This window comes from Rhinolophus sinicus, linkage group LG03, assembly GCF_036562045.2.
Source record: "Rhinolophus sinicus isolate RSC01 linkage group LG03, ASM3656204v1, whole genome shotgun sequence".
Taxonomy (NCBI): Eukaryota; Metazoa; Chordata; class Mammalia; order Chiroptera; family Rhinolophidae; genus Rhinolophus; species Rhinolophus sinicus.
In genome coordinates, this window is record NC_133753.1 from 98,524,333 (window position 1) to 98,537,059 (window position 12,727).

General features: G+C 58.5%; 1 protein-coding gene across 4 annotated transcripts; it reads right to left on the reverse strand.

The window, feature by feature from the left end:
- Positions 1 to 443: 443 nt before the first annotated feature.
- Positions 444 to 11,412, reverse strand: MAN2C1 (mannosidase alpha class 2C member 1). Of its 4 annotated transcripts, none has more exons than XM_019751009.2 (26): positions 11,168 to 11,412; positions 10,772 to 10,897; positions 10,200 to 10,323; positions 8,959 to 9,029; positions 7,706 to 7,883; positions 7,277 to 7,466; positions 6,044 to 6,150; positions 5,749 to 5,859; positions 5,339 to 5,431; positions 5,095 to 5,211; positions 4,776 to 4,871; positions 4,514 to 4,659; positions 4,040 to 4,163; positions 3,586 to 3,707; positions 3,367 to 3,452; positions 3,105 to 3,260; positions 2,832 to 2,946; positions 2,570 to 2,701; positions 2,216 to 2,320; positions 1,954 to 2,110; positions 1,739 to 1,882; positions 1,397 to 1,506; positions 1,225 to 1,304; positions 958 to 1,106; positions 756 to 865; positions 444 to 684 (listed from the first exon to the last, which is right to left on the reverse strand). In XM_019751009.2, exons 1-26 carry the CDS (start codon positions 11,272 to 11,274, stop codon positions 558 to 560), a joined length of 3,183 nt encoding a protein of 1,060 aa, XP_019606568.2. In that variant the 5' UTR covers positions 11,275 to 11,412; the 3' UTR covers positions 444 to 557. The 4 variants fall into 4 exon arrangements, with proteins under 4 accessions (XP_019606568.2, XP_019606567.2, XP_074184400.1 ...); XM_019751008.2 differs by having other exon boundaries at positions 2,570 to 2,664; positions 2,836 to 2,933; positions 11,168 to 11,410; XM_074328299.1 differs by lacking the exon at positions 10,772 to 10,897 and having other exon boundaries at positions 2,570 to 2,664; positions 2,836 to 2,933; positions 11,168 to 11,411.
- Positions 11,413 to 12,727: the final 1,315 nt, after the last annotated feature.

The window sequence follows — 12,727 nt, forward strand, 5'->3', positions numbered from 1 at the left end:
GGGATGGCCAAGTTAGGAGGGCCTATTGCCTGGCCCTGAGGATGGGGTCCACCTCCTCAGCAAGGCAAACTGAGCCCCCTCCTGGTCGGTAAGGCCCTGGCTCTCAGAGGACAGTCTGCCTCTACAGGGACAACCCCTCAGGGTACAGAGACCCTCGCCCCAGGCAGCCCAGGGCTCCCGGGCCTGCAGCTGCCCTGGACTAGGCAGAGTTCCCCTGCTGGTAGGGGCCAGGCAGAGCCCAGCAACCGCAGGCCCTCTGCCTATTCAGGGGCTTCTTATCTCATGTTTAGTCAATTTGGGGTCACTGATATCCCCACTCTCTCATGGGACTGCAACCCAGCCCCTGCACACAGATCACCTCAGACTTTGTCCCTGTCCCCCAATGCCCAGGGGAAAGCCTGAGGATGGGCCCTAAGGGGAGAGAGCAAGGGCCACCAGCAGGGTTCCTAAAGGCAAGGATTTATTGTTCCAGAGACAACTCGTCCTTGCTTCAGACTGGGGAGGCAAAAAGGAGGAGCCCCCAGAGCCTTCCACAAACAAACCCCACCCTCAGGGACTCAGTTCAGTGGGGGCTGCAGTGTTAGCAACAGGGATCGCACTTGGAAGGGAGAAAAGGTGAGCTTCAGGCGGGCCTCCCGAAGGGGCAAGTGGCCAGCAGGGTCACGCTGTTCCAGGAGGTCGCAGCTGGAGAACAAGAGGGACCATGAGGGCCCTGCGAGGGCAGGACACCCACTCCCACCCCGCACCCCACTCACAGGACGGCCTCTTGAACCGGCAGCGATGTGTGCAGCCAGCAGTCCACGTGGCTGCCATGGGCCTCGTACAGCCTGAGGACCAGCGTGCGACCCTGGGGACTAGTCTCAGCCTGCGGAGGGAGGTGGGAGGTGGGCGGTGGGCGGCAGGTGGGGCCCGGGCGCACCCAGCTCAGGTCCGGCCCCGCCCCACCCTGCCCCTTGCCTGCTTGACGGTCTCCAGCACGACCGCTGGCGAGGACACCGAGAAGGCACTCCAGGCCGCGGCAGGCGCCGGGCCCGGGGCCGGCAGCGCCAACAGTGGGAAATTGAGGCTGTAGGCAGCGCGAATAACGCCAGCGTCCTGGAAGGAGCCTAGGCGCGGGCCGGAAAGGGATACATGGTGGAAATGGGGGTCGGGGCGAGGGGCCGTTTTCCCCACCGACAACTGGACAAAGCGAGGCTCAGAGAAGGAGCGCGGTGGCACACTCACCCTCGTGCGGCATCAGCGCATAGGTGAACTCGTGGCGCCCCATGTCAGCAGTGGCGTCGGGGGCCTTGGACGCCCGCAAGCTGGGGGGAGGGGGATGGGCTGGGCTGCAATTCTGGCCAGAAGACCCGCGGTCCCACCCGGCCCCCAGGCCTGGCGGGGGCACCGCACTCACAGCGACAGGCTGAGGACGCTGCCGCGCACTGACACTCCGTACTTGCAGTCGTTGAGCAGGGCCAGCCCGAAGCCGTGCTCTGACAGATCTATCCAGCGGTGCGCCCACACCTGCAGGGCAGACGCCAGGCGTACTTAGGGGCCGCGCCTCCTCCCGTCATTCGAGTGAGCGCACGGTCTGGGAGCCCAGGACTGATTCCGGCTCTCAACCACCGGAGGCCTAGTATCCAACTACACAGTGGCACAAGCAGCCAGCTACACAGGAAGTACTCAGCGCACGTTAGGCAGCTGCGCGCGCATCCTCCTCACCCCACACAGCCAGGCTCTCCCCAGCCCGTCACACCTCGTATCGCGCCCAGTCCCAAGACGTGTTATAGTGGGTGGGCCGCTGCAGGTGTCCGAACTGGACCTCATAGGTGGCCTGGGGGCTCCGCACACGAGCAGGGAACTCCACCTTCAGGAACTTGTGGGCCTCGTGCCAGTGCACCTGGAGTGGAGGGAAGGGGTGAGGGAGGGCAGACACAGCTGGGGAGGACAGCCACCGCCCGCGCCTGCTACCTCAGTGCGGAAGCAGACATAGGGGCAGCCCATGTCCAGGACGACCTCCTGGCTCAGCCGACTGTTGGGGCTGATCTGCAGCTGGAAGCAGGCACTGCCCCGCACACCGCCCTCAGTGCCCACTGCCAGGGTCCCTGCCTGGCCCAGCACTGGCTTCCTGTGGGGTAGGGGTGGGAGGCACTGAGGCCGGGCCTGCTGATGGGTAGGCGGAGCCATAGGCCTGTATACCCCTCCCCCACCCCCTCCACCCTGCCTGCAGCACCGTGTCTCCAGGTGGTAGTCCATGACGTCCCACGCGTCCCAGTAGAGGGGGACATCATCAAACAGCACAAACTGGTTCCCCAAGGCACCCTCAGCAATGGCCTCCCTGGAAGGAAATGACGTTTGGTCCTTTACATCTGTATGCTTGTGGTTTCTCCAGCTGCTTGACCTAGAGTGGGGACAGGGTGACTAGGCCCAGGGGGATGGGTCTCCCAGCCCTGCCTGCCCTGCTCCATGAGTGGGTCCCAACCCAGAGCCACTGGTGAGCTGCTGTGGGCAGTGCTGGGGCAGGGAACGGAACTGGGTCTAGGATCCACCTGCCAGACAAGGAGAGAGGGCAGTGAGGGGTTGGTACCTGCCAGAGGCCACCAGCAGCAGGGATGTCAGGCGGCCGGTCGGCTCCAACCTCACCCGGATGATGCCATTGTCCAGAGTCACAGAACCATCAGTCTTGGCAGGAGGGGGCCTTGAAGTTGAGTGGCAGGGGCTTCCCACAAACAATAGCCCCCCACCCCAGCCGCAGCCCTGCCTCCCCACGTGCTCCACACTAGGGGGCTCAGAAGCACATGTTGAGGAGGGCCCAGGACAGCCCCCGCCCCACCCGGATGTGCCAGCACTCACCTCTTGCAGGACAAACACAGGCTGCTGGGGCAGGAGGGGCTGCAGTGAGTTGGGGGCAGGCGCAGGAGCATAGCCCATGCTGGGCACTGTCACCAGGGCTGGGGACGAGGCCTGGGCATCAGCGCAGCCTCATGGGGGGTGAAGGGCTGGGGGGAGATGCCCCTCCTATCGTGCTACTCTCCAGCCTGGGGCACCCAGGCAGGGAGCCCTGGGGAGTGTGGCCGGCCTCCATCCCTCCTGCTGCATAGCAGCTTCTCTCCAGCTCATACCTAGGCTGTGGGCCCCACCAGGCCTGGGCAGGGCCAGCACTTCAGTGCGGTTCCAGGGCAGCGTGTTGACAATGAGGAGACCCTCAGGACCTGGCTCCCCAGCACATAGAGCTGCAGCTGCTGTGCTGAGCAGTGTGTTGCCATGGGAACGGATGTCTGAGGAAAGACTGGTTGGTCACGGGTGGGCAGTGGGTCTGGGGTGACCTGAGTGTCCCATACGGGACACTGGGCTCAGTCCTGGGTGTGGAGAGGGCAGCCTAACCTTCGTAGTGGGACATGGCCTCCTCTGCTACGAGCTGAATGCAACTTCCCGTCACTACATCATGGAACTGGTTCAGCAGCAGGAGCCTGGAGGAGCCAAGTGCAGGGATAGGGAAGACTAGGCAGGCGGGCGGAGGAAGGAGGGCTGGGAGGGGCAGCGCACAGGTGCCTGGGTGAGGGCAGGCGCGGGGGGGGGGGGGGGGGGCAGAGCAGGGCCGACCTCCAGAGGTCCTGCAGCTGGGCTGCCGGGTACAGGAAGTGGACACTGCGGGCTAGGGCCAGACTGCTGAGCAGCTCCACGTCGTGCAGAATGCGCTCACACTCCCGGTTCCCTTTCTTGATCTGAGCCAGGACAGCAGGGGTGGGGGGACGAGTGGCAGTGTTGTCTGCTCAAGCATCCCAGGAACCTGCCCAAGCCCTCCCTGGCTCAGAACCCGATGGCTCTGCAAGTCCTGCTGGATAAAGACCCCTGTGGGTGACGCAGCCTCCCTCCCTCAGCTCAAGCTTCCTCCAGGCTCCTGACCCAGCAGGCTCTTGCACTTCTCTCCTCAGCTCCTCCTTGGAACATAAGCCTCCACCCCAGGTCTGGGAGGGCTCTGTCTCCTGCTTCCTCACTGACCCTCTACAGATCAAGAGCACACTCTCCCTGCTCAGCTGAGCTGCCAGCTTCTGACCTGAGCGTGGGTGGTGTAGGTGCCATTATGCAGCTCCAGGAAGAGCTCCCCAACCCAGGTGCACAGCTGCCCCGAGTCACTTTCCAGCGCCGAGAAGAGTCGCCCAGGAGAAGACAGCTGCACCCTGAGGGAGACCACAAGCCTGGCTCACTGTTCTTCCACACCACAATGGACAAGAGGTGCAGCCCCCAAAGAAAGGAGCCGCCCCCAGAACGCTCCCAGTCCACACAGAGCCGGCTCTGGACACTCCACGAGAGCTCTCTCTGGTGAGTTTAAGCCCCTTTCCACTCTCAGCTTCCCCCCCCCACCACCCCCAAGGTGGAAGGTGGGAGGAGCCCGAGGTCCAGGATTGGGGCAGGACAGGCCCAGTGGAGGGTGGAGCCACATGTTTGAGCAGAAAGAAGGGCTCAAGCCAAGGGCTCTGGACAGGGCTGTGAGCAGCTCAGTGAGGGCTGCAGGTGGGCCAGGCCTGACCTGGGCAGCCCATCTGTATTGCACAGTCGCTTCAAGCGGTCCACCATGGTCTGGGTAGGGCCACCGCCCCCATCCCCAAAGCCAAAGAGGAAGGCACTGTGGTTGGTCCTCCCTTTGTCCCGGTTTTTGGCCACTGTCTTCAGCACCTGAACAGGCAGGGGCAGGTCAGGTCAGCATGGGTCAGCCTAGGAGAAGACACCCAGCCCTCTTCAGCCTTCCCCACCCCCCAGACCCCCATCTCAGCCACTAGGTACCCTCTCACCTCCTCCACACTGCCCTGCATTCCGTATGAGTCACCGGGTGGGAAGTGGGTCAGCACACGGGAGCCATCCAGCCCCTCCCAGAAAAAGGTATGGTGCTTCAGGTAGGGAGACAGAGGCAGAGGAGGGCGGCCAGCGTCAGGGCCCAGGCGGGCTTGGGCCTTCCAGACCTGCCCTGCCCGTGTGACTATGCAGGAGGCACGCCCTCTCTGTGTGGGGGGTGGGTGGTCTGTCCAGGACCCCTGAATAAGCCTGGGAAGAGATGAATGGCCCAGGTGGGGCTCAGGCCCACTCTAAAGCGACCTCCTGGGGTCTGCTCACCGGGAAGGAGTTCACCAAGTTCCAGCTCAGTTTCTGGGTCAGGAAGTGCCTGATGCCACAGCCGCGCATGATCTGGGGGAGCTGAGCTGAGTAGCCAAATGTGTCCGGCAGCCAGAACTGTGCGGGAGAAGGGGCCCTGGGACGTGGGAACCAGGGCTGTTGGTGCAGCAGCCCCCGCCTCAGCCCTCACTCAAGGTCCAGGTCCAGCCCCCTGCGCCTGTAGGCACAGCAACTCCTAGCCTACCTCGGAACATATCTTCCCAAACTCCTGCAGGAAGAAGCTCTGGCCCTGGAGGAACTGCCTCACCATGGCTTCTCCACTGGGCAGGTTCCCATCCTAGCAGAGGGAAGAGTGAGGCAGCCGAGTCACGCTAGATGGGGACAGGCAGGAGCGCAGGCCGCACACCCCGTCAGGATGAGCCAGGGCTCTGACCCGGGGCTAGAGCCAGCAGCCAGCTGTCCACCTGTCTGCGGCCGGGGGAGCTTCTGGGCTGGGTCCTGCAGTCACAGTGCTTGAGGCCTCCCTCCGCCTTAGAATTCCAGGGACTAATGAGCACTGCACAGAAGGGTTGTGAAGGGCCTGCAGGAGGCCACAAAGCCCAGGCAGGAAGCCCATGACCCTGGCCCGAGGCTGAGGGTATGCAGACCACTTACCATCTCCACCCAGGTGCCCCCCACAGGCACGAACTGCCCACGGCAGGCGAACTCCTGGAGCTGGGCGTGCAGGCCAGGGTAGTGGGTCTTCACCCACTCCAGCTGCTGCGCCTGTGAGGCAGATGGGGAGGGAGCTGCACAGGGAGTGACAAGGACCCCACCCAGGGCTGAGTATCTGGGGCCCAGTGTGCAGCTGAGGGTGAGAAGAGCCCTGCCCCTCAGGCCAGAGAAGCCCCCGGAAGTTCCATTTTAGACCTACTGGGCTCCTGGTGCCCCACATGGCTGTCCCTCTGACCTGAGAGCAGGCAAAGATGAACTCAGGGTTCCGCTCCATGAGCCGCACGGCTGTCACCCAACTCCGGGCACATTTCCGCACAGTCTCCTTGAAGGGCCAAAGCCAGGCTAGATGGGAAGGGGGCGGAGGGTGGAAGGGAGCGGCAAGGCCCAGCTGCACATGGGTCTGCAGCCTCACGCGTCCGCCCTACCCTGACCAGGCCCAGCCTGGACCTCGAGGGCTGTCCTTGCTTTCCTCCCACCCAGGTCCTTCCTTTTGCAGCCTGTGGCACCCCTCCTGAGCTGTCACTTCAATCACCTCTGCAAGGTGGGAGGAAGGGTTGGGGAAAGGAGGCCACCAGGGCTATCAGGTCAATTTTACAGGTCAGGAAATGGAGGCCCTACACCCTAGAATAGCCTCTCTGAGGTTTAGACACCTCCAGAGAGGATCCTATGAGAAGCGGGTTAACCCTCGGTCAACTCTTTCTCTAACACACACTGATGGATATCTCAGAACAGAGGGCACAGCTCCCCAAGATGGACCGTGCTGGGCAGCCTTCCTGCGTGAAGCTCTCCAGCCTCTCTGGAGCACTATGCCTCAGTCCTTACCAGCCAGAGCCCCACCCCCCACCCCCTACCTTGGCATATCAGAGGAAGCCCTTGTTCTGGTCCTGAAACTTTAGTTGTATCAGATCCAATACTTTGGGAAGCTTGTTAAAAATGTGGACTTCCCATAAGCCTCACAAACACTGCCAACTCATCAGGTTAAAAACTGAACCCCTGATCCTCCCTAGGAAACCTCCCCGGCATTTGAACCCCCACCTCAATTACTTCCACATCACTCCTCTCTGATGACATGGGCACCTTCTCAAATTCTTATTCATTCTCCCTCAGTTCAGTCACTTCCTCCTGAAAAGCTCTCTTGAATCCCCCCAACCCAGCTGGGTTAAGTGCCTCTTCTGGGCTCCCCAGCCCCCCGATACTTCCCTCCGTCATGGCACTAACTGTCTGCCCATTTTGTGATCATCAGTCTATAATTCTACCCAGCACCTCGCCTGGGGTCACAGGAGGCATCAGATTTTGTTAAAATGAATAAATGAAGTCATACCCAGCAAAGCCCACGGTCCAAACCCCTTGCTCCATTTTACAGATGGGAGAAAATCAAGGCCCAAGAGAGGCAAGAATTTGCTGAGAATCACATAGCGCTCCCAGGGCATTTCTGTCCCCTCAGCCAACCCAGCCAGCTGCCCCCTACCTGTATCAATGTGGCAGTGCCCTGTGGCATGGATGGTATGTTGGCTTTCACCTCCACGCTGGCCAAAGAACCTGGAGGCCAGGTCCTGGGCCATCGGGAAGGTCTGGGGCTGGGTAGGATCGCACACGTTCACGATCTGGTTGGCTGTGTACAGCGCCTGGAAGCTGCGCTGGCTGTCCTCCCCGAGGCCCTGCAGCAGGGTTCTCTCCTTAATCCCATCTCCAAGGGTTCTCAGCAGAGCTCTGCCCTACCTCCAGCCCTCTGCCCTGCTGGTCTCCCTCCTCCCCCCTTTAAGAGAAATCCTCAGCACCGGGCTAGGCAGAAACACTCTCCCTGTTTGGGATTCCCAGAGTCCCAACTATCCAACCCAAGAAACTGCCGGCCTCAAGTTCTCTAGAGAGTGGCCAAGTGGGGCGGGGTGTCAAGTACCTTGGCTATGCCCAGCAGCAGCTCCAGGTCCACCAGGAGCTTATGGACGTCCCGGCGGAAGACGGCCAGCTCGGCCCGGCTCACGTGGAACATCTTCCCTGGGTCAGGGGCTGCGATCATGGTGCCCTTGCCAGCCCCCAGGAGCCCATTGCAGGCTACTTCCACATAGAGGGTCAGGCTACAAACGTGGGGAGGCAGCCTCAGGCCAAGGGACTGGCAGAGGCCTCTGGGGGCCTGGGGGGGGGAGGTCTGAGGAGGCATCCAGATGACCCCTCCCCACTCACCTCCAGGACCCACCACCCAGAGGACCCCCCCAGTACGTCAGGGCCACAGTACAAGCACCAGGCTGCACGCACCCTGTGATGGTGAGAGCCTGGCCATAGTCAGCAAGAGCAAGCAGCCCAGCCTGGAACTGTGTGACTCATGCTGCTCTTTAGACTTTTGTTCCCCAAGCTGTCTTTACAGAGCACTGCCTTGGTCTCAGAACCCTCTCTGCATATTAAAAACATGTTTGGATCTCCCAGAGCAAAGACCCATCAGCCAACACGGGGTGGGCCATTCTTTGGAGCAGCACGGCAGGCTGTGGTGCTGTTCTGCTCGGTGTTCAGAGAGCAAACACGACTTCCTTAGGGCAGCCATCCCTGACCTTCCTCCCACCCCTCTCCTAAGTCTGGAACCGCGTTCTCACACTGAGCTCCCAGCATTGTCTCTGAGTCCTCAGAGGTTTGTAATTGCGTAAGTGTGTGAGGCCCCTGGCTGTGGAGGACCACACCACTCACCATCAGTCCCAGCATCCAGAAGCACCAGACACACCGTGTTCAACAAATATTATAACATACAATCGTATGTCTGAGAAAGAGTTTTTAATGATCTCATAAAATGCTTGTGTTGTAAAACGGAATGAAAAAAATCAGGATGCAAAATATCAAAGAAATACAACCTCAACTAGTGCAAACTATGCGTGGAAGAATTCTGAGATGAACGCCTAGATAAGAATAATGGTCATCTCCAGGTGGTGGGACAATGGGATGTATTTACTTCTTTGTGCTTTTCTGTGTTTACCGTAACAAAGCAAGCATTATTTTTATAGCCAGAAAAAAACAACCTGCTTTTAAAAAACAAAATGAGATTTGAGGATGGCTGTGTTGGAGGCAGGTGTGTTTCCAAGATCATTCTGGGCCTCAGCTCCTCCTCCCCCACTGTTGTCCCCTCCCCCATAGCCCTGGTCAACCAGGGCACAGGGACTCACTCACCTCCGGGGGTCTCCTGCCCCCAGCCTGTCAGTCAGGACATAGCTGGTCTTCTCTCCCTCTTTGGTCAAACCCTGGTGGAAGTGGAGTGACAGAGACCGGCCTGAGGTTTTTGGACAGTTCAGGTGAAGTACAAACTGAGGGAGGCCAGGCCCCTCCACCTGGTCCCCAGCTCTGCCTTCTCTCCCCTAGCAAGGCCAAGATTGATAAATCAGGGACCCCTGGTAGCGGGTGCCCCAATCCTCATGGCAGCCAGTGTCATGACCACCAAATGGCACCAGCAGAAAAGACCCCGGTCTTATGGGAAGGGTCTTGGGCAGGCATCAGGAGACCTGGGTGTGGCTTCTGGTGGCCTCTGTATTCCTGAGGAAGTATCTAAAAGGAAACTCTTGAAATCAGGGACAGGTCTGCCTCATTCCCTGCTTTATCCCCAGTGCTTAGCCTAGGGCCCTGCCTAGACAGGGCATTCAGGAGACACCTGCTGAGCCAACGGAGGCAGGGGACAGGTCTTTGCCATCCTTCCATACAGGAAGGACAACAGTCCTACCCTGAGACTGAGAGTCCAGCTGGAATGGAAACTCTGTATGTAGAGTATCCCTATAGAAACTCTATGTGTAAGAGTGAAATAACCTCCATCTACATCAGCTTGTTAATCTGGGAACGGGCATAAAGACCCACCACATAGGATTATAAAGATTAGATGTGATGTGGTTGGATGCATAAACAAGACACTTAATCAGTCTTTATATCTGGGGAACTGGGATGGGATGGTAGGGAGAGATCCATTACTTCAGAGGAAGAGGAGTTAATTTTTACTTTACACTGTCCAGAACTGTTTGAAAGATTTCCCCCATGTGTGTACATTACAGATAAAAAAAACTAGTTCACTAAAAACTAAACAGTGATGTGGTCTGCAAAACCACTGATCTGGTGCCTGGCATCTAGCAGAGGGTTAATAAATGATTCTGCTATACTTATTATTGTATTATACTTGATTAGGAACTACTTTCAGCCCAGAATGAGAAGGGGGCCAGGGAGTGGTAGTGTTGGTTTAGCACTAATTACGTTGCAACCCATAAGCCATCCATTTAACTTCCCAGTATAAGAGTGGCCAATAAAACAGGGGCACAAGCAGCAACCTCCCCAGTCCTGATCACCCTGTAGGGAGAACCACTCAGCTGTGGCTTCTCCAGAGACCAGAACTAAAATGTGGCCAGGCTTGTCCTTAGGGCAAGGCTCCTTACCTGTACAGGTTCTCCATCATGCCACACCAGGCCTTCTCCATCACTTTCCCAGCAAAGGTGAACTTCCTGACCCACCCATGCCTCCGGGATGGTCAGCTCCACCCGGAACCAACAGGTCCACCATCTGCAAGAGAGCCACTGAGATGGACCTCAGGGTTGATTACGCCCTTTTGAAACAGTACTTCCTTGAATTAAGGGTCAGTAGGGGCTTGAGACTTTCCCTAAGTATCTGTAGCATCACAAGATATACAATTTTGATCGACAAGAAAGAAGCCACGGGGTGTGCAGCATGGTGAAGAACAGAGGCAGAACAGACAGAGGTCTGTGATCCATCCGAGTGCCTTTCTTATGGGGTGTCCAGCGACTGGGTAAAAGGGGGAAATGAACTCTTTCACGGTCTGAGGGACCAGGGAGCTGTTCCTAGCAGAGGGTGCTGGTCTGCCCCAAGTAGCTGTCTAGGACAGAGGGTCGGCAATGTAGGTGTGGGTGGCCCCTCCAGGTGGTGAGCTAGCCAGGAAGGGGGGCCTTCCCTTTGGCCCGCTGGCCCCACGCTCCCGCTGGGAGTTACCCACGTGGGTCCGAAGCTGTCGCCGACCTGCGCGGGGCGGAAGTCCTGCTGGACTGCCTCCTGGTAGGGAAGCCTCTCGGGCGTCAGGAAGCTGGAGAGCGCGGACACCGGGCAGCTGTCCCCGAAGAGCCTAGCCGGGAGGGACCAGTGGGCGCGCGCTCGAGGCCCGCTTTCTGCCCGTGGACCGACCAGCCGGCGGGAGGGACGCGTTCCCTCGACCCGCCGCCGAGAGGGCTGCCCCACAGCACTGCCTCCCCGTCCCCTCCTCCTGGCTCCTGCCTGTCCGCGGCGGGCGGGCACTGTCCCTCAGCTCGGGTGGCCGCAGTTTGGATATCCCCCGGAAAGGGAAGGCTGAGGCGCACGGACGCGCCGGCCAGCGCCCTGAACGAAGGGGCCACACCTGCCGCGGAGGTTACAGTCGGTGAAATAGAGCGGCGACACGAACTTCTCCACCCGCTCCAGCGTAGTGCGCCAGTGCTTCAGAGCGGGGGCCACCACTGCCGCCATCGCCACGCGCCGTCCTCTCGGGAAGCCCCGGGCGCTGCCAGCGCGGCTGGAACCAAAGGTTCCGGCGTCCCGAGGTGCCTTCCAGCGCGGGCCGTTGTTCTTGCAACACCGCAGCTCTGAACTTTGAGCCGGGCGCTAAAAACTGAAAGCAGTGCTTCCGGGGTTCTCTTCTATCTCGCCCGGGCTAGTGGGCGGGCCACCTGGCAAATCCCTAAATGGGAAGTTTGACTCTGTCCGGGAACCTAATGAGGCACGACAGACGCAGATCACGCAGCCTCAGCAGTAGCAAGCAGCAACCCTCTGGCCCTCCAGTCCCAGCCCCACCTCTGGCTCTGGCTGTCTCAAAAACCCTCGTCTGCTTAACGTGGAAAGAACTGGGGCTCCAGGGTGTTCAATAGGGAGGGTAGCACCCCAGTAAGCCCAGTAAGCCCAGTAACCGCTGCTTCCTCTACTGTTTATAAATGACTGTCAGTCATCGCCAGAAACTCTAGCAAGATTGTAACTTGCGGTGCATATTAGTCATAGCACTGAAGACCCTCATAGAATATTATGTTTCACACCACAGGACTGACGAATTCAGAGAAACCGTAATGCCAGAAACACCTCAATTTTCACATTACCCTAGTAGTCCACTGGCAGCTTTTACCCCCCTCCTCTGATTACCAGGGAGTTATCTATAAAACCATTAATAAGAAAAATATGTACACAGCATTAGCCCTGATATTTTAATGAAAATACTGACCAAGTCAAATTTACAACATTTCAAATGCAAATTACACGGAAAGGTGACTGAGTACAGAATATCAAACATGATTTAAAATAAAGATAACCTGCTATAATACAGGCTGGGTTCAGAGCTTGGAGCTCAGGCATCAGAAGGCAGGAGGGTTAAAAACGCTGCTTGTGAAAACCCTGGTTGTAGGTGAAGCCCCCCCCCCCCCCCCTTTTAGTTGCACTAGTAGACTGGGATTTTCTCCTGAACTGGCCCTGAAACCCTATCCTGACCTGCAAGCAGGTGCTCTGGACATAACTGTGCAGAGACAGCAACAGCTGGGGCCCCATCAGTTTCCCCTGTAATCCAAGTCAAGATGATCTTTTAGTTTTTAAAGGAGGGCACAGCTCACAGTGGCCCATGCAGGGATCAAACCGGCAACCTTGGTGTTATGTATTAGCACCATGCTCTAACCAACTGAGCTAATTGGCCACCCCACATGATCTTTTTCTTGAGTGAGCAGAGGGGAATAGGTGAGTTATTGCTGAGAAAACCTGAAGATTTCCCCCTTCCCAATCAGTCTGTATCACTCTATCCCAAAGTTAAGACATTGCCCCAGCTTCACCCTAGACTCTCCTCCCAAAAGGCTCTTGTGCCACTCTACATTTCTGGGTTCACGGTCTCTTGTGTCATCTTCCCCCCCACCCCACCTCCAACACACAAACAAACAAACAAAAAATC

Coding starts and splice junctions, on each gene's coding strand:
- MAN2C1 (XM_019751009.2), bottom strand. CDS start 11,274: ATGGCGGCAGTGGTGGCCCCCGCTCTGAAGCACTGGCGCACTACGCTG. Junction 10,898..11,167: donor GACTGTAACCTCCGCGGCAG/GTGTGGCCCCTT, acceptor CCTCCCGGCTAG/GCTCTTCGGGGACAGCTGCC. Junction 4,164..4,513: donor AATACAGATGGGCTGCCCAG/GTCAGGCCTGGC, acceptor GGTCTCCCTCAG/GGTGCAGCTGTCTTCTCCTG.